The 24,937-nt window shown below is 55.0% G+C and overlaps 1 protein-coding gene across 1 annotated transcript; it reads right to left on the bottom strand.

Annotated features, from left to right (window-relative positions):
• Positions 1 to 6,888: 6,888 nt before the first annotated feature.
• On the bottom strand, positions 6,889 to 23,075 carry VSX2 (visual system homeobox 2). Its single transcript, XM_025869188.1, has 5 exons — positions 22,706 to 23,075; positions 21,321 to 21,405; positions 17,158 to 17,281; positions 8,047 to 8,227; positions 6,889 to 7,214 (listed from the first exon to the last, which is right to left on the bottom strand). Exons 1-5 carry the CDS (start codon positions 23,073 to 23,075, stop codon positions 6,889 to 6,891), a joined length of 1,086 nt encoding a protein of 361 aa, XP_025724973.1.
• Between the last annotated feature and the right edge of the window lie 1,862 nt (positions 23,076 to 24,937).

Below are 24,937 nucleotides of genomic sequence, written 5' to 3'. Positions count from 1 at the left end.
GTCCCATCTTACAGAACACACAAGCAATATACCATGAGTCAGCAAATGCAACAAACAGGGAGAATTACAAGGAGAAATTGGCAGAGTGGAATGTTATTTATTTGTTTATTTTCCCCTCCAGCCCTGAGTGGAAGGTTTTTAAGCGCATCTCTCTCCATAATCAAAACAGAAAAAAATAGCTATACATATAATCCAAACAGCCCCTCTAACAGCTATATAAAGCACTGCACTCCGAAATCGGAGAAAACATATTCTGTTTAATCACACACGGAATAGTTACAAAAATTAGCCACATATTAATCTAAACCTAGTCTCAGTATATACCAAAAGATCAAGAGGATGAAAATGATGATCTCTGATCACAATATAATAAAATTAGAAGTCAATAACAGGAATAATCTCTTCCCCCACAAAAATCCTATATGCTTGGAAAATTTTTAAACACCGAAAATAATCAGAAGTGAAAAAAAATGTAGTAAATACGTAAAACTGAAAATAATAAAAGGCCTACAGTCTTCGGGGATGCAACTACAATAAAACTTGGAAGTGTATGGGCGCCTGGGTGGCTCAGTTGGTTAAGCGACTGCCTTCAGCTCAGGTCATGATCCTGGAGTCCCGGGATTGAGTCCTACATCGGGCTCCCTGCTCAGCGGGGGGTCTGCTTCTCCCTCTGACCCTCTTCCCTCCGACCCTCTTCCCTCTCGTGCTATCTCTCATTCTCTCTCTCTCAAATAAATAAATAAAATCTTTAAAAAAAGAACTTGGAAGTGTATGATTTTAAGTGTCTGTATTAGTGAAGAAGAAAGATTAAAAATGAATAAGTGTTCCACTCAAGAATTTCACCAAAATCCCCTGCCCCCCCGAAAAAGGGTAGAAAAACATTTTTTATCTTTATTTTTTAAAAGATTTTAGTTATTTATTTGACAGAGAGAGAGAGCAAACAAGTAGGCAGAGCGGCAGGCAGAGGGAGAGGGAGAAGCAGGCTCCCTGCTGAGCAGGGAGCCCCATGCAGGACTCGCTGGGATGAGGCCCTGAGCCAAAGGCAGCCATTTAACCAATTGAGCCACCCAGGCACCCCCGGGAAAACCTTTTTATTTTTTTAAAAGATTTTTATTTATTATTTATTTGAGAGAGAGAGAATGAGAGATGGAGAGCACGAGAGGGAAGAGGGTCCGAGGGAGAAGCAGACTCCCCGCTGAGCAGGGAGCCCGATGCGGGACTCGATCCCCGGACTCCAGGATCATGACCTGAGCCGAAGGCAGTCGCTTAACGGACTGAGCCACCCAGGCGCCCCTGGGAAAACCTTTTTAAATAAAAACTTAATGAAAGAAGAAATAGAATTTAATGCACACCATCTTGAAACCGGTAACTAAAGGGTTAATGGGACTACCCTCCGTTGCGGTATTTTACACAGACTTTTCTGTTTGCCTTTAAATTTCCCAGACCCTCCAGCTGGAGGAGGAGGCTGGCTGCCTCGGGAATAAACACTTGCCTTGAGTGGACTCTGATGCTTGTGGGTGATGGTCTCTGCTGCTGGTGGGCAGAGGAGCTTGGGTTGGGTTACAATCTCATTGCCTCATTGGCCCTTCGCACCATCCCTGTGAGGTCCTGTTCACAGCAGATTTGAGGATGGGTGTGCCAGCGCCCAGGAAGTTAAGGGGCTAGCAGAGGCTGAGCTTCAGCTCCGGTGTCCCGGACCCACCTCAGGGTTCTTCCGTTTTTTAGGTGGCACTCTTCTCCTGGGGTTGTCTTCCTGGGCGGTGGGCCTGGCTGACCCGCAGGGGTGGTCCCTACCTGGAGGAGGGCTGTGGGCTCTTGTGCCTCCTGCGTGGAACCCTCGGGTGGACAGAGGTGTGTGAGGAGGACAAAGTGGTGCTCTTGTTGGAGGTCATGCTGGCCCTCCAACGTTCTCCTGTATCTATCCCCGTTCAGCTCAATAGCTTCTTGTTCATTAATCCGCCCCATCAGTCACACTCCTGAGTCGTCAACTCAACTGCAAAGGTCTGTTAGCTGAGCCCAGATTGGGTTTTTAATTCTTTGCTTCTACTTCTGGGCAGGTAAGAACTGCCCTGGTCTACCCTCATGGGGGCTGTGTGGAGGAAACAGAGCAACTTTCCCTCTTCTTCCCTCTCCCGTCTGAGCTCACCATGGTCAGCCCGGTAGATCCACATTTGTTCTCTGGGCCTCCTGAGCACCAAGCGAGGCTGAGAGGTGACTATCAATGCTGTAGGTACACTGGACAGCTTATGCCATTCTGCAGCTCAACAGGAGGCCACCTTGTCACTCCCTGACTCCTTCCTGTGTCAGACTCCCCTGAAGTCCAAATTGGGAGCAGAGCCTTGCAGGTAAAGCTTGGGGGGGGGGCCCTGGCTCCGAGGCGAGGAGTTCAGCGGGGAGGAGGCTGAGGCCCACTGGGAAGAGTTAGCACTGGAAAGGATTGATCTGAGTGAGAAGTTAATGGAGCAGATCACTGCTGGGCCCCCTCAGCTGTGATGACCCACAGACTTCATTGCTGCCTGAGTTGAGGAAAAAACAGGAGACAGAACGAGTTGAGGCCAGTGGCTCTTGACCCAGTTTCAGCTCCCCCGAGGGTGGGTCTTGGGTGCCTGGGTGATCTTGGGAGATCTGGGACAGGGACACTCAGTAAGCAGAGCCCTGGGGTAAAGACAGGAAAACAGGCAGCTCTGACACTTGTTCTAACCCGAAGAAGCGCTCTGTCGTCTTCCCTCTAGAAAACAAACCAGTTTACCTTTTTTTTTCTCTAAATAAACTTAATTTTTTTGCAATAATTTCAGATTTATAGAAAAGACGTGAAGATAGCACAGAGAGTTCCCATCAGCCCCTCACCAGGTTTCCCTATGATTAACATCTCCCTTGAGTCTGGCACCTTTGCCGTTGATGAGCTGGTGCCACAGCCCCAGGCCCCGAGGGAAGTCAGGGAGGAGAGGGGACTGCCGCCCTGCTGGGAGCAGCAGGAAGACTCAAGGCCCTGGTGAGCTGGGGGTGCAGGGGACAGAGGAGGCTCGGTGGACCCGTCCCCAGGGGTCCCTCCGATCTCCTGCCCTCACTTGTGACCTCCCACCACCAGGCCGACTCCTCATCTAACCCTGCCTGGTCATGCTCAGCAGCCCGCATGCATCAGTCCCCCTGCCCTTACATCACTCTCTTGCTCTTGCTGGCGCACGCAGCCCTCTCTGAGCAGCCTGCTGGGCCCGGGAAGCCTGGCAAAAGGTTTCCCTTCCAGGTGCCGGGTTGTGGGATCCTTGGGGAGATTTCCCTTTGTTCCGTCCCCGGCTGTCCAAACCCTTCCTTTCCTGGCCCGTGTGCTCCCTCTGCAGTGTCCCCATCTCTCCCTTCACTGATTACCTCTGGGCTTGTTCGCCTGTCCCCCCTGCAGAAAGCAGTGTGCCTCTCCCCAAGGTCAACCCCCTGGGTGGTTGTCATCTCCCAAATCCCTCAGTGCTCCAGTCGTCTCCCAGATGTAACCGAGGGGGGCAGCTGCCAACGTTGGCCACTGGACTGGAGAAGTTGGTGTGGCCACCCTTCCCTCATGTGGCTCCTTGGCCAATATCCTTGCTGCTTCCTCACCAGAGGAACGACCCTGGAGGGGCAGACGTTATCATTCCCGGGAGAGAGGCACGGAGGTCAACACCTTGACTCCAGTCCCCCGGACATGCGTTCATGGCCCCTTACCTCGTGCCTCCAAGACCTTAGGACTTGTGCAATCTTGTATTTCACTTGTGTGTTTACTTGATTTCTATCGATCTTTCCCTCCAAGTAAGATGCTTTGGCCCCCACCGTATCCCCAGTGCCTTGCCTCACTGCCTGGTACACAGTAGATGCTCAATAAATGTTTTTAAATTATTGAATGGACGAGTTAGAGGAAGAACATTCGTTCCTTCCTTCAACAGTAGGTTGTCAGGCCCTTTGATGGTTCCTGGGGATAAAAGATGAATAAGATACAGTCCCCACCCTAGAAGTAATCAGTAAATGAAAGACGTACAGTACAATACACACCACGCCATAATGGCAGACTGTCCCAAGTGCTGGGGGAGAACAGAGGTTATAAACCCTCCCCGGAAGATCAGGAAGGCTCCAGGGAGGAGAGGACTTGAGGGATAAGTGTCAGTGAGTCTCCTGGAGCGGTGCCCATGGGCAGGGGGCTGGGGGAAGGGCATCCCTAAGCCAACAGGCCACAGTGAGACCTGCGGGGACCTGACATGCTCAGGGAAGCCCTAGGGGAGTGTGCGTGGGCAGGACTTGAAGCCAGGCTCTTGGATCTGTCCCTTCACTGCATAAAAGTTGGAGATTTCCCACATGTGCCCTCCAGGCTCTGGGTCCAGAAGGATTATACCGGCTCCCAATGCAGGGTGCGGGGACTGCTTGACCACCTGTCACTCTCCTTTGATGATGGCCTGCCAGAAAAATCTCTTCTGAGAAGGAGTTCCCCATCTGAGGCAATTTGAAACAATCTTATGAGATTTCTTGAGCCCAAAGCTCAAATATAACCTATCTGGCCTGCTCCCTCCCTCTCTTCTTGTAATTCCGTCCAACACGTCGTGGAGCTGGTGGGTCGCAGCCCTCTGCAGGCAATTTCTTGCAGTCCTGCCCCACGCTTTCTCTCATTTACGTGCCTTCTCTTTAGCATAGGTCTGTTTGACTTTCAGTTCCAGATGCCACTGCCTGTCCCATTTGTTGTTGTTGTCTTTGACTTGTAGGCAAGATTTTAGAGGGCACACGTGTACACAAAAGGAGGGAGTCAGGACTCTTGGGGGCCGAGGGGGGATAGGGTGTGAAGGAAATAGGGTTGTTAGTAAGTTAAGTACCAGAGGGAAAGGTTAATAATCCGTTGTGTGGGGAGCAGGAGGGCATTGTAGGTAATAACTTAGGGGCTCAATGGCTGGGATAATTCTGTTGTGTCTACAATGGAGGAGGGTCTCATATCACAGGACAAATGTCATTGGAAGGTGGTGTCAGCTCAGTGGAGAAAGGCAGGCCCCTATGCCTTTACAGCTGGAGTCATTTCAAAAGAGGAATCTGGTAATTTTGACTTAAAAATGTCTTCATGGATTTACTTTTTATGCTACCCACACACAAGCCATCCTCACCCATGGAGGCTTCTTGGATCCCTCCCCTGATGTTATTACATCAATTTTATTCTTACTTGTATCTTTACAGAAAATGGCACAGAAATCACAGGTTTAGAATACCTAGAAGTTATTACAGTTCCATATTTCAAACACCTCAATACCAAGTTTCTTTCTTCCCACTCTATGTACAGTATTTACACACTGGGGGCTACAGTCTCTAACACTTCAAACCAACAGGGGACAAAGACAAGGAGAAGAGGGGGGGTTCCATGAACAGAATGAGGAAGAAATCAACTTTTGATGTGGAATTAAAATCCAAACTCACTGTCTCCGGCCTTTCTCTTGCGAGGTATTCCCTGCAAACGTGAGTGGGATGGTGGAGGGAAATGTCAAGGGCGTGAGGGAGCCATAGGCCTGGCCTTGGGGTGGAGGGGGCCGCTGCAGAGAGGCCATCCGTGTGGGCGGCTCCTCCCATCAGCAAACAGGAAGAAGCTCCCAGTCCCCTATCCCTACACGGTCACTGCGTCCATCCTATTCTCGTGGACAGACGCCACGGCATACACCTGGCGGGGCCGTGTGCCTGTTGCTCATTTTGAGTCTAACCCTGGCTCCCGCCTTTTGCTCTCCTCCGAGCCCTTTCTTGTACCCTTCTTGTGACCACTCCTTGATGCCTAGAATAGCCCCAGGCCAGTTCCAGGCTTGGCCTCCCAGGGATGGCCCGGGTCAAGTCGAGCCAAGATCTGTGGCTTCCTATGTGTTCATTTTGTAGTTGGATTGGGTTGCTCCAAGGCAGGACACATGCGCACCGATAAACTGCAAGAAGCTCTAGAAGGGTGTCTTGCATGGCAAGTCAGGGTCACAGGTAGCCTATCGGGGTGGTCAGGATGCTTCAGAATGCAGGCCCAAGGGCTCTGGGTAAGAGTCTGGCCTCCCCACCAGTGCCCTGACCACAGCATTTGTGACAGGGGCCCGCTGGCTGCAGGGCACGGGCCCTGGACTCTACAGGTACTGTCCGTGGCCACGTGTGGTGCTGGCAGCCATGCTGTGGGGAATGGTGGGGCAGGCTGGGGGTGGAGAGGGCGGGCAGGCTCCCGAGGGTGACTGCAGAGGGCGTGATATGGAGGGGGGCTGAGGGGCTCAGGATGACACCTTCCAAGTTTCATCTGGAATCTGGGCCCCATCGAAGGGGTGGGGCAGAGGCTGGGCCTGAGCCTGTAGGGCAGTATAGCCAAACTCTGGAGGCCCAGGCCCAGGCCCTCAGGAAGGAACAGGCCGGGGAGCACAGTTTTGCTGAGGACTGGGGGCCTCAGGACGTCGGTACTAGAGTGCAGGTGCTCAGTCCCTGACACTGTTGTGGCAGGCAATGAGTTGGCAGCAGTGGGCTTTGGGCCCGGGCAGAGCAGAATCCACAGGGGGCATAGAGCTGGGGAGGGGAGGCTTTTTCAAGCAAGAGAACAGAGAGTGAGGGGTGGATCTGGGCAGTGAGAGTCGCCAAGGAATTGAATGAAAGTGGCTTGAGGGGGTGGTTTGGGCAGCAAGAAGGCTTCTGAGGCAGGGCTGCTGGGATGAGGAAGACGCTGGAGAGGTGAAGACTAGATAGGGGGTGCCTCGGCATGGCCCAAAGCCTCGGCCAGAACTGAGTTGTGCCTGAAGTCAGCCCAGGGGTCATGGGGGGGCCTGTGGGGCAGGGGGAGGGTGGCCGAGGCCAGGCCTGAGACCTGCCTCAGAGAACACCTCCCAACACCACAGACCCCGGGGACAGCAGAGTCCTGGGGCTCGGTGTCCGCGAGCCCTTGATCTAAGCCATATCCTCAAGCTGTGGTGGACTCAGCTTCTCCGCGGGCCTGTCTTCGTCCATGGCCTCCTCCTCCTCTGGCTCCTCGGCATTCCGGGCCAGGCTGTCGGGCCCAGACACAGTCCCCAGCACTTTGGTGCTGTGCTCCTGAGCTCTGGCTCGGAGCGCCGCAATGCTGTTCTCTCTCAGTTCCTCCTGGGACATGGCCGCTGGAGGGTCGGGGCCCCGCTCCTCCTGCTCCATCTTGTCGAGTCTGGGCGGGGCCTGGCGCTCCACCTCGGGCTTCCTCCCCGACTCCGCTGCTGCCTCCAGCGACTTTTTGTGCATCCCTAAAAAGAATTGTTGGTATTCGGGTTTAGAAAAGCGCCTGGGAAAGCCATCTTGAACTGAAAACGGCAAAGATAGAGAGAGGCCAGAATTAAGGACGAGCAGAAAGCCTTACTTCACACACCGCAGTCACGCGAGTCCCAGGGGCCAGGGCCGGGGCAGCGGGAGGGTGGCCAGGGGATGGGGCTGCAGGCCAGCAGCTGGGCACCAGGCCTGCAGAGGGCTTCTTCGAGTCAGGTCCCTGGGCACCTGGCCGCCGGGCAGCCTGTTCTGTCCCTTCCCAAGCCTACTTGCCCCCCATCCCTCCCTCCTGGGATTCAGATCTTGGAACCCCAAGATGAGCTGGTGCTGCAACCGACCTAGGCCCCGAGGGCAGGTGGGGGGAAGATGGCATGTGGAGAGATTTCAGGGGGAAGCAGTCCTTTGGGCAAAGCCAGAATGGTGGCCAGAGGGTCCTAGGGGGTCCCCTCAACCCCCAGGAGGAGCTGTTTCATTCACCACAAGCCCACCTAGGGCCAAGGGAAGAAGAGGGTACGGACCCTGGGGCTACAGCCACACCCTTCCCACAGGACAAAAGAACCCACAGTCAGGGCCCTGGCGGATGAGAGTCCGAATCACCCAGCAGGGGGGCGCAGGGGACAGACAGCAAGCCCTGGGCCCAGCCTACCCTCTGAGGCTCCTAAGGGAGACTAGGAGGCCTACACTGGAGTGCCTCTGTCCTGCGAGGCTGTTGTGGCCAGGTGTCCCTGCCCCAGGGTTCTGTCTCCTTCTCCTCCAGGGAGCCCGCTCTCCTCACCGCAGGGGCAGGGCCCCAAGGAGGGTGCGGGCTCTTACCCAGCAGCCACGGGGCACAGGAGTCCATGATGCCGTCCTTGGCGGACTTGAGGATGGACTCTGGCAGGGGGATAGAGTGCCGCACCATGGCCCCGTAGAGCCCGTACTCTGCCATGACGCTGCTCCGGCCCCAGCACTTCTCCCGTTTCCTCCACTTAGCCCGGCGGTTCTGGAACCAGACCTGCAAATGAGGATGAACAGGGCAGGGGTATGTTCTGAGAGGCACTGAGGCCAGGCCCTTACCCCAGGGGGCCCCCTGTGAAGGTCCCCACCCTTTTGATTGCTGGCTGCTGCATCCTCTTGTGACTGCTCCTTTCTCCAGCAGGGTGCCCTCACTTAAGCTCCCCCACCCCATGGTACCCCCCCCCCCCCGGTTCCTCTAGGCTCCGAGTGCCCAGAAGGCGGTCACCCAGTCCTGTAAGAACATGATGGGTGAAATGGATCCTTTTTTTTTCTTTTTCTTTTTTAATTCAAAGCAGTTCTAGGGTGATGGGATAGAGGCCTCCGGGATAGGGTCTTGCAGGTGGGCAGTTCCCAGCATGGTCCTCGGTTTGCAGCTGAGAAGCCCCACCCTGGTAGCTCTCTTGCAGGTGGTCACACCTCCAGCCTATAAACAGAATCTCCTTTCTGACTTGCAGAGGAACACATTCCTTCCAGGGGCTGGACTAGCCATGCATCTTGTCTGGGGCTCCCTCTCTACCAGAACTCCAGAGGCCGAGCAGTCCCAGAAGCCAGGTGAGTGTGAACTCAGGCAGCAAAGGGCATGGCATTCAGGTATCAGGAAGCCCCAAGGGACACTCCGGGGAGGCCTGAGTCAGCCTCCTTTCTCAGCCCCGTCCTGGCGAAGCCCTGTTTTGCCAAAGTGCCCTCCATTCACCAGCTCCCCACAGTTTTGGACCTAACCCTGAGTGCGATTCAGAGGAGCTGGGCATCCATCCTCAGGCAAGGAAGACAAAATTCTCTTGGTGTGCCGAGAGAGGGAGATGGAGACCTAGGAGGGTGCAGTGGGGGACACCCTGGAGAATGTTTCTCTGGCCCCAAAGCTGACTGGTGCAGGGCACGGGGTACCCTGGGGGTGTCAGCAGCGCTCCAGCCCCGTGCTTGGAGCAGTCCCTGCCATGCTTGGGGGGAGGGAGATTTCTCGGGCTCCCAAAGCAGCTTTCCTGAGGCTTCGGGCAGCTGGCAGGAGCCAGCGCTAGGGACAGCTGCACTGTCCCTCAGGCAGGTGAAAGGCCGGCGAGAAACCGGTGAGCTCTGGAAGGATCCCAGGCCCGACCAGCGGCCGCCTCCCGTCCCCTCGCAGCCCCTCTGGGCCCTGAGCCCCGCGGATGGCGAGACGCCCAAGGCGCCCCGGGAAGTGGGGAGGGGGGATGAGGGGGAGGACGGAGGCGGGTTCGAGGAAAATCTATTAGTTTCCTCTGTGATTTCCATTCCCTCGCCTCGGCCGGGTCCCCCGCCCCCTTCCCTCCGGGCCCCTCCCCCGCCCCCAGAGGCGGAGGTTTCAGCTTTTGATGAAAAATTGCTCCAGCTCTATTCAGGAGGCGGCAAAAGAAGAGTCACCCCCAGGGGCAGCCCTGGGCTGATTGAAAAATAAGTTAATTTCTGTTTGAATCGATGGGCCTCAGGCACTGAAATATCACGGGAAATTAAAGCGGCTGCTCTCTCGGGAGCCGCGGCATTGACCCGCACTAATTAATGCTGGGGAGGCAGCACGAGCCGCGCCGCGAGCCGCTCCCCCTCCCCGGGGGACCCCAAACACATCTCATTTAACTAATTAGACGGGGAAAATTGGGTGTTAATTTGTTTAGGATTTTTTTCCCCTCTTCCCCCCGGCAGCTCCCTCCCCGGCCCCCACCCCGCGCGGGGGCGCGGGAAATGAATGCGGGGCTCGCCGGCAGATGGCTGCCCGGGTCACTCTGCAATCTTCTCCGACTTGATTGCTTGATTAGGTCGTTAGCACATTAAAAAAAAAAATTGCTTGCCGTCTGGCGCTGGCGTGATGAGTGGGACGCGCGGCAGCGCCTGGGTAATTTATCTTTTTATACGGCAAAGAATTTGATTTCAATCTGCAGATATATGGGGCGCCTTTGACACCTGTTTAACATCGCGCCGCTGACAGTTTAACCCTTTGCCGCCTCCGCTGCCGGGAGGCCCGGGCAGGGGTTCGGATCCGCGCGCCCCCGCCGTTCCCGTCGCCGCCGCTATGTGGCGCAGGGAGAGCCCCGGCGGCCCCAAGCAGCCCTGAGTCTGCGGCTGAGCGCGGCCGGATGCCTCCAGCAGGGGGCGCCCCGGCAGCCCCGCCTCGCCTCCCGACGACCCTCAAAGAGCCCCGCGCTGTGCGGGGCTGCGGAAAGACCGCGCGGTCCACGCACACCTTTAAATGGACAGAAATGTGTGTAACCCTGTCGTGAAGTTTCTCCGTTTGTGAATAACCAGGAACCCACAAAAATGGGAGAGACGCGGCCCAAGACTCCCCGGGCCTCTCCACGCCCAATAGAAAACGATCGCTCAGTCCACCCTGGGTGGCGCCGCCTGCAGCGATCTGCACCTTTGCCACCACCGGGTTTGGCACCCGCCGTTCCTGGTCGGGCCCTCCTGGAGAGCTGCGGAGCCCTTCTGCAGGGCCTTTCCCCTCGTCCGGACCCAGACCGCCACGGGTGACCCCTGCTGAGGAAAGGGTTTCTGCAATTTGAGAGCCACTAGATGGGTACGCTTCGTGGGCTACAGAGCGGAGACGGTGAGCAATGCGAGCCCGGGCTAACTCGCCCGTCGTCCCGGCCTGCCTCCGCGCTGTGTTTAGATCCCTCCCCAGCGCCACCTGTCTGTCCCTCAAGGCTTTCCGCCCGACTGTCTGCCAGACCCAGTGCCTGCGGTTTGTCTGAGACCTCGTCTGTCCCATCTTCCTTCCCGGTAGCACTTGGTGGCCCTCTCTAAGTACCCACTTGTCACAAGCTGCCTTCTCCCATAGAGGAAAAATCTGAAAGGACTGAGCCACATAAAATGTGACTTCTGGTTTCATCCACCTCTCAGAGAATACAGAAGAATGAAGCCCTTGGTGATGGAATTCCAGGCACCAAGTGTGACCACAGAGGGTTGGGAAGGCTTTCTTTATGAATCTAAGACATCTGCTTCCTAGTCAGGAGGTGACCTTCCTGCTTGAAAGCAGTGCATTATAAAACAGCAAGACCACAGCCCCTTAACTGGAACCCATGGGGCCAGACTCCACAATGTTTGGGATTTTAGAAAGAAGAGGTGATGCATATACCACATTAGATGACACTCGGCTGCAGCGGCCCACCATAGCCAAACTCACTTGTTTTGATTTCTGCAGCAAAACATATGCATATGCACACTAAAAGGGATAAATAAAGAGCATAAATTCAGGTCTGGGTTTTGCCATTAGTGAGTTCTGATGACTCAGGAAAGAACTGTGTTTTCGGCAGGGTTTGGATTTATGGACTCTGGACAACGGGATTGGGGAGTATACAAAGGCAGAGATGCCCCACCCACCCCAGTGTGGATGCCTGGGAGGATGCACTGTCCTGGCTTCCTCTGGATTCCATGAGCATTGGTGCTTGGGTGGTGGGGGGGAGCATGGCTCTCACATGGAAACCGCATCTTTACTGGAACACTAAAGAAGGGGGTGCAGACTTGGGATTCAGATGCTCTCTGGGGCCTATAAACAGAACTATTTTCCGGGGTCTCCTAATTTGGGCAAATGAATAACTGGTCTGCAGACCAGACTTTGCCCACAGACGTTCCCGGGAGAGCTAGTGCAGCTGCTCGTTCAAACCAGGAGTCATGCGGACCCTCGGTTATGGGTTCCTGGAACGCCTGGCTCTCTGCGAAGACCAGATGCTGCTCCAATTTATGGAGGGGACCTGGACAGCCAAAACAATTTCTTTTTAGGATAGTTGGCAGGGGAGCTGTGGCTGAATGCCTTGGAGGGAAGTGGACAAGGGATCAGCATTGAGCCTAACCACTCCTCATGTCTGCCTTTCTCTTCCCTTCTGGAAGCAACCAGTACGTGTGCAGGACTCAATGGTTCCAAGAAGTGCTGAAGTCAGACGGTCCTGAGCTGGAATTCCCAGCTGCGACAAAAATTGCTGTGTGATCTTGGGCAAGTGACTTGCCCTCTCTCAGTCTCAGTCTCTTCAAACCTAAGATAATGCCTATTTTTCAGGGCTGTTTTGAGGATTAATGCAATAAGTGAAAGTTTCTAAAACCCATGCTTATCACATAGAAGGTGTTCAAAAAATGCTACTTATTATTCTTTCAGTGGAGGCAAAGAAAACCAGTGGGAGCCTGCACAGAGGGCAGGTGAATCAACAGCTTTACCTGTCCCTCTGGCCTCCCCCGCGGGCCCTTTAGTAAGGCTGGACTGACAAATAATAATAACCCCAGGAGAGGGGCAGAGGGACAGAGCTAAACTTCAAGCTGCACGATTTTAATACAGCTAGCCTCTGTTTCCCCTTTAGGCATCCAGCGGGCCAAACGGAGACCCCTGCTACTATCAGCACACTTCTAATGTATTCCAGGCCCTTGAGGCTCAAATGCGAGAGAACACACATGAAGTGCCCAACACTCCCTGCAAGGTGGCTGTGATCAGGGGCTAGAAGGCCTCGGCTGGAGATCCGTGCCCTGCCTCCCACCATCTTGGTGATCTTGGGCCCGTTCCTTAACCTTTCGAGCTTCTGGTTCCTCATCTCTCCTGTCATATCACCTCCTTGAAGGTTTGTTATAAAAATTAACTCTAATAGTGCGTGGGAAATGCCTGGCACATAATAGGAACTAAAAGACCCTGGCCTGCTGCCGGATGAATTGTGTGGATAAACGTGCAACAAATGAGGCTTTGCTTTCCAGCAAATGCTCAACGACATTTTTTACATAAAGCCAGGTCCTCCCATCTCCTGCCTTTGAGAGTCCTTCGAAGCATTCAGGCCCTTTTCCCGACTTGGCCTCTTGGTTCTGGCAAGTCCCAAATATTCCTTTAGTCCCTCGCTCCTTCCTTTTCCTGGCTGCCCACTTTCTGGAGGAGACTGCCCCTCTCACGCGACAGTCAGGCCTGGAACTCCTCAGTAGAACCTGTGTCAAGGCGGCAGTGAGGACCAGAGCCCTGCCTTACACTTCAGGGCTCTGAGTGCCTGAGAGGGGGCCCAAAGTGACACCAAGGGTCACCAGGTTTGGCACTCCAGGTACGATCTTCCAGCTTGGGGAAGAGTCTGGGTTCCTGCATTTCCCCTCAGAGGTGGCGCCCTAGCAGCACTCCGAAAGCCCAGTGGGATGCCTCTGGAGGTCCACAGCTGGTCTGGCAGGAGCCTCCACCACTGGCAGTGAGGGTCCCAAGAGAGTGTGCCTCCAAGGACAGACTGGACCTGGGGAGGGGTCCTTGCCAAACAGGTGCTCTCCTGCTACAGTGCGCACTTGGAGCACAGCGGACAACCCTACCAGCAACTTCTCTCATGGTGTGGATAGAGCAGCTATGGTTGTGCCCATGGCCTCTCTTGTCATCACCCAGCTCCTGTCCCGCAAGCTCCCATCCTGGCATCTCCACAGGACACAATACCCAGGGCTCCTTCTCTCAAAGGTCTCCCAGGAAACCCTCTGTGGTCTTCCCAGGATCGCCCCCCTCAAGGAGACATTTTGTACAATGGATGCTCTTTGCACATTCCGGTTGCTTGGCTCCCCAGGCCCTGCCTTCCGATCTTGCCTCCCGCCATCAGGCCTGGCTCTGTCAGCCATGTGGCAGGTCCCATCACATTCACCCAGCTTCCTTCCTCTCCTCGGGCTGGAAGCTGATTAATTTGAGCTCATCGCGGCAGTGATTTAAGGACTTAACCGTCCACATGCGCTCAGCATTCCTGACACCATATTTCAGCATCTCCCCCTTACTGTCCCAGCTTCAGGCTCAGAGGAGCTGGGCCCTGCTGCAGCCTCTGACGTCCAGTAGGGGGCAGCTTTGCCCACATTTCCCAGCAGCCCAGGCAGCATCCTTCCCTGCACACCTGACAAGTCACCTTGTCCCTCATCCTACCCTGTCCCCCGCAAACTCCACCTCCTTCCACTCATATGAATGCACATAAAATGCAGACACTCCTTTCCAGAGCCTCTGACCCAGCGTTTTTACACTGGCTTCCCACAATCACTGGAGAGCTTTAAAAACATACAGATGCCAAAGGCTCTGCACCAAAGCAATTAAATCAGAATGGCTGGGCATGGGGGCCCCGCATGGGTGTTTTCAAAAGCTGCCCTGTGATGCTAATAAATGCCCCAGGCTGAGACAGACTGCATATCTTCTAACTTCTGGAATAGAATCTCTTCAAACTTCCTTCCCTATCCCTGGACAGGGATCCCTTTAAAAGAGGCAGACTTGAACAGCACTAGTCAGAGTAGCCAGACCATGAACTTAGATACAAGAATTTGCCCACTCAAAAAATAATTTTTTATGAGTGAGTTTTTGAGGTCTTTTCTTCAGAACAATGCCCAGTACTCAATAAGTATTGCTTATTTTTATAAAGAAGGTTGATACTAGTCCCCACCTGACCTCCAACCATCTCTGGTCCCCCCAGCTTCAAGTCAAAACACAGGCTTCAAACTCAAGAGGCAGGTGGTGAACGTGTGGGCTTTTGATGCAGACCTGGGTTAGAGCCCTGTGTCCCCCACCTCCTAGCTGTGTGGCCTTGGGCCAGTTGCTGTGTTTCCGCTTCCTTGGTTGTCTCCAGGACTAAATGAGATCAGTGCTGAAGTTGAGTGAGCACGGAGCACCTGCCAGGCATCACTCAGAACAGACGACACGTGGCTCGTGGTATCTGCCCCCAGAGGCAGGGCTCACCATCACCCCCATTTTACAGATGAGGAATCAGGGTCTCTGCAGGCTGAAGTCACTTGTCCAGTCACTCAGCTGGGCACGGTGGAGCCAGGATGTGTCTGGCTCTGAAACAGCGTCCCTAACCACTATACCTACTTGCCTCTCCTGTGCATGCCGTGTTTTCAGAACACCAGGCACGTGGAAACTGCTCTGTAAATGATAGCTGTGATCCTCGCTGATGCATGCTGAGACTGCCCGGGCCACCTGGGGCAAGGCTATGTGACAGCTCACATACACCTTCTGGAGGCAGCTGTTAGCCAAAGAACCCTGTGGTGCTCAAAGACTCTGAGAGATTCTCGGCTCCCTTCTCCCAGATCTACAGTCCTTGCCGTCCCAAGGCAATCAACTTACTCCACATCCTAGCTCCTCCTTGCTGGTTCCTGTGGCTTCAGACACCACCCGACAGATGTCCCCCACCCCCAGGCAACTTAATGAAGCCTGGCATCTGCCTGCTGGGGCATCTGTGGCAATGCAGTAACAGCTGAGCCAGAGCCTTCCCCAGAATCCTTCATGCCCTCCCACCCACCGCCACCACGGCCGGACAGATTTTAGGACAGTCCACCGCAAGAGACAGCTCTTCCTTCCTACTGGTCCCAGTAGTGCCAGTGTGAGGCCTACCAGCAGGAGAGTTTTTCGGCCCTCCACCCCACCCCAGCCACTTGTAATAGCCAACTTTGTGCAAACGAAGGCCAGGTAGGGGTTACCCCTGCACATTGACTGGATTGGGCTTGGCTGACACACACACACACACACACACACACACACACACACACACGTGATTCAGAATCAACACCCCAGGCTTACCCCACTGGAACCAACTGGGTGGAGGGATGATGGATCCAGGCCACCACGGATAATGTACCAAACAGATAATCTGCTTATGAATAATTGAGCTTATTGTGTCAATGTCTAAAGCCACTGGCTGAAATTCCTAATAGATTTCCAAGGGAGAGGAAGACCCTTCTGGAAAAGTAACTCATGTCTCATTTCCAATTCTCTGGTTGTCCAGTGAGGGAAGCAACCCACAACTTATCTGGTTTCTTCTCCCCCCAACACATGTCCCACCTCCAAGGGCTCTTGACTGGCGGGGGGGGGGGGGGGGGTTTCAGGAAGTCGGGCCCCCTGCTTCCCTTTACTTTTTCCAGCCTTAGCAGTGAACTGCTCTGGACCATTCCACTGGTGGAAACAGCTTTCACTTAAGGATGTGATCCTGTTAAGGCAAACCCAAATCTTCTGGAAATGTTCCTCCTACCCAACTCGATTCTTCTGCTTCATGAAGGCCTTATCTAGAAAATCATCAGACTTCAGCTTCTCCCAGAGAAACCATTAAGCAGACCCACTCCTGCCTAGTGAGGGGGGTTCTGGCCTTGGAAAGGTCTTGTTGCCGATGAAAGGAAGCCCTGAGCCCAGCACAGCTGAGAACATCCCAGTCCAGACCAGGGGTCGGTTATGCCACAGAAGTCTCTAGGAGAGGGGCGGCGCCTGACTGACTCAGTCAGAGGAACATGCGACTCTTGACCTGGGGGTTGTAAGTTCAAGCCCCATGTTGAGTGTACAGATTACTTAAAAATAAAATCTTAAAACAAACAAACAAACAAAAAGCAACTCTGTATAGGAGGGGAGGAGGACTTACTGAGCCCCACTTGCAGGCAAGTGTCGCCAGCCACACCCCAGGCCAGACCGGAGCAGAAGCTCAGGGCAGGGCCAGCTGCCTGACTGTGGGAGGAAGGAGTTTCAGGAGGATGGAGGTTGTGGGGAGTAGACAGAAAGGGGGGGGTGACCTTTCCTTCATGGGTCAGGGGAGTGGAAGGAAGAGAGACAGAATGGGGTCAGGGCTAGAAGTCATCTTCCCCTTCTTTCCACCTCTGGCCTTGGAGCAGACATTTAGCTGTACCTAAGAGGTATCTGCCACAACAGAGACCTCCCTGAGAACCCATGACTCACCCAGAACTCCTTGTCCCCCCACGGGCCCCTTCACGGTCTGCCTGACCTACTCCTCAGGAAGCCTGTAGTCTGGAGCAGCAGGCCAGCCACACCCCCTAAGTCTCTTGTCCTGCCCGCCCCCCCCAGTGCCCAGCTCACGGGGTGGGTGTTCGGCAAATACCTGTCGGCTTAACCGAGCTGTTCTTCATAAGGACCCATAGCAGGGGGATGGGAGATGGGGTCACGGGTATCCAGGAGCCTGGGGCGGTCGATGCCTCAGAGGGTGTGGAACGAGAGAGAGGGACTCGGGGCTCTGTTACCTGTATCCTGTCCTCTGGCAGCTCCGTTTTCATGGCCAGCATCTCCCGGGCATAGACATCTGGGTAGTGGGCCTCATTGAATGCCTTCTCCAGCTCCTCTAGCTGGTAGGAAGTAAAGATTGTCCTAGCGGAGCAAAACCAGACACTCAGGACCCAGAAACTGAAAGAGACTGTTCCAGAGAGGACAGAATGACCCTCCTCTACACGTCCTAGACAGACCCCAAACCCACGGCTGGCTCAGCACAAACAGACCCGAACTCTCTCACACATACACACACACCACACACACACACTCACTCACGCTCACATGTGTTCACGCACACTCGTAGCTTAACCCTCTAGACTCGTCTTCATTCAAGGCTGAGGATCCACACTACCCTTCTTAGGAGGACATTATTTTAGACCTCAGTGACATTTCATACTGGGAATCTTTCTGGAAGTGATTTGGGGGAAAGGGTGTTGAGACAAAAATTTTAGAAAACTGCAGAAAGCCCTTCATCTTCCTCCCGAGACAGAGTGAGCGACTCACCAGATAAATAAATGCCTCAGGCCCACTGGGACCTGCTTCCCAGTTTCCTCTCACAGAAGTTGATCTTTTAAATGACACCCACGTTCAAAGACCTACCAGAAGGTCAAATGCAACTGCAACCCCAGTGTTTGAACGGCTGAGAATCGAATCTCCCACCTCCCCACGCACCCCAACACTTTGCCCTCTTCATTTGCCCTTCCCCTGCCACCACCCAGAGCTACGAGCTCCTTAGAGCTGCCCTCAGATCCCCCCTCCACCTCCTGTGCTCAGAAGACAAGGAGCACCTCCCAACCACCTCACACCGAGGCTCAGCCACTCATCAAGGGGGCGCCCCATTCAGGGGGGTTCCATTCAGGTCACTGTGAGAGAGCCTGCCTACACAGTCCCCACTCCCCACAGAGCAGTCTACATTGACCTATTTGGGTCCAAACCTGTTTTAAGAATCAGGTAAAAGCTACATCATTTTGCCCTAGGACAATGTGCAAATGAATATGCTCCAACACAAAATTTTACCTCCAGTATCAGGGGCATCACAGACCCCCTTTTCCCCATAAACCATACACACCCACTGACAGGCACCAATTCTTCTTTTTTTTTTTTTAAGTTTTTTTTTTTAAGATTTTATTTATTCATTCATGAGAGAGATAGAGGGGGGGAGAGAGAGAGAGAGAGAGAGAAGCAGAGGGAGAAGCAGGCTCCCACGGAGCAGAGAGCCCGATGCGGGACTCGATCCCAGGACCCTGGGATCATGACCTGAGCCGAAGGCAGACGCTTAACCATCTGAGCCACCCGGGCGCCCACCAATTCTTCTTTTTGCAGACTTAATTTCACCAACTTCCAAGTGACCTTTAATCCTGTACCCTTATCAAGTCAGTGGGCAATATAGTCCCGATTCCACAAACCTAGCTTGTAAAAATGGTACGTTCTTTGCTTGAGCCTCTGGGATCTGACCCTGGGGACCAGCACACGGGGTTAGAATCCTTCACTGATGCCCTCACTCTCACCCTCACCCAACACGAGGAAAAAGTACAGGTGTAAGCCCCATTGGGTCCTTATGCTGGTGTCGGCTTTAATATGTTGGGGGAAGACACAGGGGATGTGTGAGGAAAAAAAGATTCTGCCCTTTATAGAAAATGACTGGTTTGATTCTAAATTGTTTCTCCTATTCTCCTGGGAGGGGGGAATGGAATGTTTATGTACACAGAAATTGAATTCTTCAGAATTTTGAAGATCTGCTGGTTTCTATTTTATTCTTGCCACTTACTGAAGGGCCCCTGAACAGATTGTCAAAATAAACAATCAAAGTATGTAAGTCTTCTCACAACTAGGGAAATCAAGGCACACAGGTGTTGGGGCTTGGCCAAAGCCAAAGAAGGGAGAGGATGAGAGGTCATTCAAGTGCCAGTCTCCCCTTGGGAGGGCTCTCACTGAAAAAACAAAACAAAACCAAACCTGGAATCCCCTAAACTTTCCCTCATTCCTGCCTCAGAGCTAATCTGTGGGTTGATGTTGGTGTGCTCCTCCAGGGAGGCTCCTGCATCCCCAAAATGTGATCCAAACCCTGCTCCTGGCTTAATACAGAACTCCAGACTCTTCAGGTGCCCATTGCATCCTGTCTGCAGAGAAGCTGAGCTTTCCCAGTGCAGAGGCGAGCAGAAGCCCAGAATCCAAGAGACTCCCAAGGCTGCGGCTCCATCCCTACTCCCCTCTCCGACCCTTACTAAGCCCAGCGTGTTTCTGGGAGAAAAAGAGATGCCCATCTCTCATTACCAGACTCCAGGAGCTCTTACCTGAAATCCCCAAATGAGAGAAGCTCAGGAAAATATATATATATATTACTAATTAAAAGCTGCACCGGCCATCAGTAGCCATTCTGATCTCTCTAATAATCTGCTCTCTTCATACATCAGAAATCGCCTGAAACCTAGGGCAGGTGGTGAGTTGTGCTGTCTCACTGGGAACCCCCAAACATCTCCTCAGTGGGGAGAGCATCCGGGGAGGATGGAGTCAGGAGCCTCAAGCAGAGACTTTGGGCTATGGGTCAGCCAGCTCCAGCTGCCACATGAGGAGATGTCCTGGAGCAGAAACACTGTTCAGCACCCAGGGGATGCTTGCTCCTGGACTCTCCTTGCTGTGTGAACCCCTCTCCCCACTTCCGCACCAGCACAGCAGCCCCAGCTCTGACCTGTCCTCCCTCCATGGTCCTCGTCCCTGCCCCTGATCGAGGGGTGAGGTGAGGGGAAGCTGATGGGATTACCCACCCTGGGACCAAGCATGAGATGGGTGCATAAAAGATGCTCTAACGAATATTTGTTGGATGAATGAATGTAAAAAAATGACCCAGGATCAACGTTTCCGTTGAAAATAAAACAAAGCTAAACACAACAAAAATGCTGCCTGAAGGGAATGAATAAACGAGGTCACTGGGAAACCAAGTCAAAGTTCACCCTCGTTCCAGCCCGAACCTACTGGCGCCATAGAGGACAGGAAGAGCCATTTTATAAGGTGAGCGCCAATAGTGGAGTTGCCAAGGGCTAGCTAAGGAAGAGGAGAATGCAGAAAGGTGCCAGGAGAAAGGGTGCAAAGAGTCTGGGAACAAATTGGGGAGAAGAGGATGGGGTGGGTGGAAATGACCCGCGCGAGCCAGCAGGAACCTTGTGGACACCCCACCTGGACTGCGGCACAGGGAGAGATTTGGGGAAACAGATGGGGGGAGGGTGAGAACAAGGGAGGAGTCTGGAAGCCGCACTCGCGGAAAGTCAGGCAGATTTTTGGTTCTGGCTTCTTTATTGCCTTAAAACCACCTCATAAATTTCTACAAGGAACTAGTAGCTGTGGTGTGGAGGCGAAAGGGAATTAGCGTCTGGGGTGGGGTGTTAACTTTTCAGGATATACCTTTCAGCACCTATTGAATTTTAAAGTTATGCCAGTAATGCCTATGGGAAGACTTATTTTTAAAAATTTTCTCTGCAGCCGGTACCCCAATGCAGCCCACTCGACTCCAGCTGGGGCTGGTGGGGTCATCCAGTCCACACACTTTCCCTCCCCATTTTACAGACAAGGAAACTGAGGCTCACGGAAGGGAAGAGATCCCTCAGGATCACAAAAGAGCAGAAGCCTAACGAAAAATTCCCATCCGTGGAGAGATACCACGCTCAGGATATGCGGCACGGTGGGAGCAGAAGGTTACGGGTGTGGCAGGGCGGACAGGGACGGCGGGGGCCGAATGGGGGCCCGGGGGCAGCGGGCAGAGGGGCCGGCTTGGGCGGGAGGTGGGAGCCGCTCTGCCCCGGGGCTCTCCGCAGGCGCTGATGCCTGGATCGAATCTGGGGCCGCCTGCCCCTCTCTGGCTCCGGTTCGGCCCTGGTTTGGCCTTTCCTTTCTCCCGCAGAAGGAAAAAGCCCGGCCGGTGCCGCCTCCCCGGCGGCCACACATCATCCTCACCTGGTGTGGCTGGACGCCAGGGTTCCGGACGGATGTCCCCAAACAACGTTCGGTCTCCCCGGCCCTGGCGCAGCCTTGGACTTCTAACTTAGTCGGAGGGAATAAGGTTGGAGCGACCCGACCCCCAAACAGGATCTGGCAGGGAGTGGGTGAGCAAAAGAGGTAACAGAAAGCGCCGCAGGGGCCTTACCTGTGTCGCCGCTTCTTCCGTTTCTTGGTCTGGTTTAAAGCCGATTTGGACATTTTTCGGTCGCTGGAGGAAACATCTTCAGAATCTGAAAAGCGGGCGGAGGCACATGCGGCAGAATGGGGGGCGCGCTTGGCAGCGCCGGGGACGTCAGGCGCCCGAAGCCCGCGAGGGCCCCACCCGGGGCCGCCTCCGGGAGCGGCGGGGGCCTGCTCTGCCTGCCGGGGGAGCCCTCCGAGAGGTCGACCCCATCCCTTAGCCCCGGCTGGCTCTACCCACGCCGGCGCCCGAATCCGGAGATTTTGAACAGATTTCGTTGTAAGAGAGGCAAAGGCCCCAACGCGCTTGGGGCAGGGACGGCGGTGGAGCGAGGCAGCCTCAGGGGGTCGCAGGGCCGGCAGGAGGGGATCCCGGCGCTGCGCCCTGCCCCGCGCCTGCAGCCCCCGCGCCCCGGGCCCGAAAGTTGGCCCCGGGGAGCGGAGCCCGGGCGCAGGGAGCCGGGCGCGGGGAAGCGCTGGAGTCTCCCCGGGCACAGCCCCTTTTTCAGTGCCTGCAGAATGCGCCCCCGCTCGAGACTGGAGAGACTGCGACGCGCCACTTTTCGTTGCCCCTCCAAATACAAATAAATAAATAAATAAATAAATAAATAAATAAATAAATAAATACAAAGATAACGAAAAATCGGGGGAACTGCCGAGCTCGAGCCCAAGCCGGATGCCGAGAGGGTGGGGACGCAAGGCCGGGGAAGCAGTCCAGGGAGGGCTCGGTGGGGTCGTCCCGGGGCCCCCGAGCCCGCCGGGCGGGGCATCCGATAGATTGTGGCGTTTAGGTGGAATCGGATGGTGGCAGCTCCTGCCGCCGCAGAGGCCAAGGTGTCCAAGCTCGTGGGGTGAAAAATAAACCCCAGCTGACCAACGTGGGCGTTGTGGAACGGCGAAAAAGAGGAAGGAACAACAATTTTGGATTCCAGGGCTGGGGCCGAAGCGTGCACCCGCTTCCTGGGCTGCCAGCACACGGAACACAATCGGCTCCCGGAGCGCGGGTCCTCCGGGAGGCCGGGGCCGCAGTGGAGCAGCAGAGCTGGAGGGGGGGGTGCCCAGCCCGCCCCACGGGCCCCGACACCCCAAGCCGGGTTTACGGTGGGGCCCCCACCCGGCGCCGCGGCAGAGTGGGGCCCGACGCGGAGACCAGAGAACGGCGCGGAGGCCGGAAACGCCGGGGCCGAAAGCAGGAGGGCTCGCCGGCCCCAGGCCGGAGCTGCGACCCCTCGGCCTGGCGCAAACTTTTGCGCGGGGAGGAGGCCTTGCGGTGCAAGCGAAAGCCGACGGCGTGGGGCTTCCGGCTCTCATCCCCTAGTCGGGCAGCCCGGCAGCCTCGCCCTCACCTACCCGAGCTGGCCGTCTGGCTGGTGTCCAGCGGCCCCGACGCTCTGCCCAGCGGCTGCAAGTGGACGCTCTGCGGGTCGGACAGCACTTCCAGGAAGGTGGGCTGCGCGTAGAAGCCGGGGAGCCCCCCGGGCCCCAGCAGCCCCATGCCGCCCACTCCTGCAGGACTGAGCACGGAGCGCGCCGCCAGCAAGTGCCCGGGGGCCAGGCCGTCGAGGGTAGCCCGCGGATGGGAGCTGGGGGGCTCCTTGTTCAAACCCAGGATCTCCTGGATGCCGAACCCCGTGCACCTGGCCGGGGCGCCCCCCGAGGTACTCTTGGCCACTGTCTCGGATTTGGGCTTGCTCAGCGCTTCCCCCGCTTTCCCCGTCATCTCCCGGCTCTTTGGAGGGGCTGAGGCCGCAGGTCTTTTGCTCCCCCCACCCCCCCGCCGGGCTCCCCGCTTCGCGAAGTTGGTCCCAGGTGCCCCCTCCGGTGTCTAATGCTCTGGAGCCCCAAGGAGATTCCCTTTTTATCCAACCAGGCGGCAGCCCAAGTGGGGTCAGAGCTGAGCAGCCAATCACCGGGGCCAGGAGCATTAGGAATTCCAAAAAGCTGGCAGCTCCCGCCGCAGGCAGCACCGAGGGGCCAGGGCGCTGGGGGCCGGGCACCGGGTGGACTCAGCAGGACGCCCATGGGCAGGGACCCCAGGGGCTGAAATGAGACAACAAGGTTCAGGGCTGTTCCAGGAGGCTGGGTGGCTTGGGATTCTGGGCAGAGCCTGGCTGGGACATGTCCTGGGATGGGGTGGGAGGATGGGCTGAGGGCAGATGTTAGAGACTGGGAGTCCTCCTCCCTCCCTTAAGTCCAGTGCAGGTTGGCAGGGTCAAAGAAGTCCAAATATGGGATCCTCGTGTAAAAGGCAGAACAAGGCAGGGGGCAAGTGCCCTGGACAGGGAGTGTGGTGGCAAGGGGAGAAGAGAGGGCTCAGAGAGGGAGATGTATGGGTGGGAAGAACTCCACACTTGCCTTGCAACACAGGTCAGTAAATATTGGCCCAATGAATAAATGAATGATAAAGGGGTCAGCAGTAGGGGTGCCTGACGGGAGAGAACAGTGGTGATTTCTTCTGGAGAAAAACTGTGGGCATCTGAAGATCTTCCTAGAGTAAGCATGAGTGTGCTCAACTTCCGTGGAAGGACTTCATGCATTCTCCCATCCATTCATGGAGCACCTTACCAGCTCTGAGCTAGGGGCTAGGGGCCCCGCTGTAAATCAGATAGAGGAAGCAAGGGGTCTGCTATACCTCCGAGTTCACTGAGCAGACAGAGCGAAGAGGATGGGATTGTTGATGTGGAGGACCAGGCTGGAGAGAAGGCGTTAGAGGCAATTAAAAGGTGAACTTCTGTCCCCAGTTGAGCAGGGTCTCTTGACTAAATCCTGTGTTGGAAGTTGCAGAATTGCAGCCCAACTGGGCCAGTTGAAAAGCGATGAGAGGCAGGACCCTGCCTGGAGAAAAAGCTGAATTCCCAAAGTGGGCAATGAAGCCACTGGTTTCCTGCTTGAGGGCTCTGCGGAGAGCAGGACCCCATAGGGCCCAAATGTCAAGGGAAGGTGATTCTACAGACACCCCCCCACACACACACCCACACACACACACCCCTGCCATGCCGTGGACCTTGGAGTCCCAGCATTCCACCAGCTCAGCTAAGTCTTCTGTGACATTCTTGGGGCTAGGGACTGTCTTGTTTACCTTGACATTCCCCTCTCTACTGTGCCTAATATATACCAGGTCTTAAATCAATTCTCTTGCTTTCTTTCTTGCATGCTTGCTTGCTTTCTTAAGAGGAGTAGCTTTTATTTCCTTGTTTCACAAATAAAGTTGGTTGAATTGATTGCTTTAAATATTTCTTGAATCAAAGTCACCCTAGGAGGCAGGATAAGGACAGGGTCAATTGCTTTAGGCCAAGACTGGAAAACCAGGCTGGGGGAGAGATTCCATTGAGGATTTCTTGGCTAGTCAGCAGCAAACCCCCAAATAAATTGAAACCTCTTCACCTAGCCTGCCGCCAAGGTGTCTAGTAGCCTTTGTGGTTGCCATGAGGCCAAACTGAGAGGTGCAAGGAGACCCTGTAGGGGATGGAAACAGAGGCCTTGCTATCAGGGCTGTTATGAGGTAGGTCTCCACTCACTCTGGCCGGGTCCACACAAGAGCTGGAACTGGACTGGGGACTTTCTCAGTGCAGGAGGTGTCTG

The sequence above is a fragment of the Callorhinus ursinus genome, unplaced genomic scaffold (assembly GCF_003265705.2).
Source record: "Callorhinus ursinus isolate GAN/ISIS: 27379988/994484 unplaced genomic scaffold, GSC_fseal_2.0 scaffold8, whole genome shotgun sequence".
NCBI classification, from domain to species: domain Eukaryota; kingdom Metazoa; phylum Chordata; class Mammalia; order Carnivora; family Otariidae; genus Callorhinus; species Callorhinus ursinus.
Note: the sequence above shows the minus strand (reverse complement) of the source record. Positions and strands in the feature narration are given on the sequence as shown.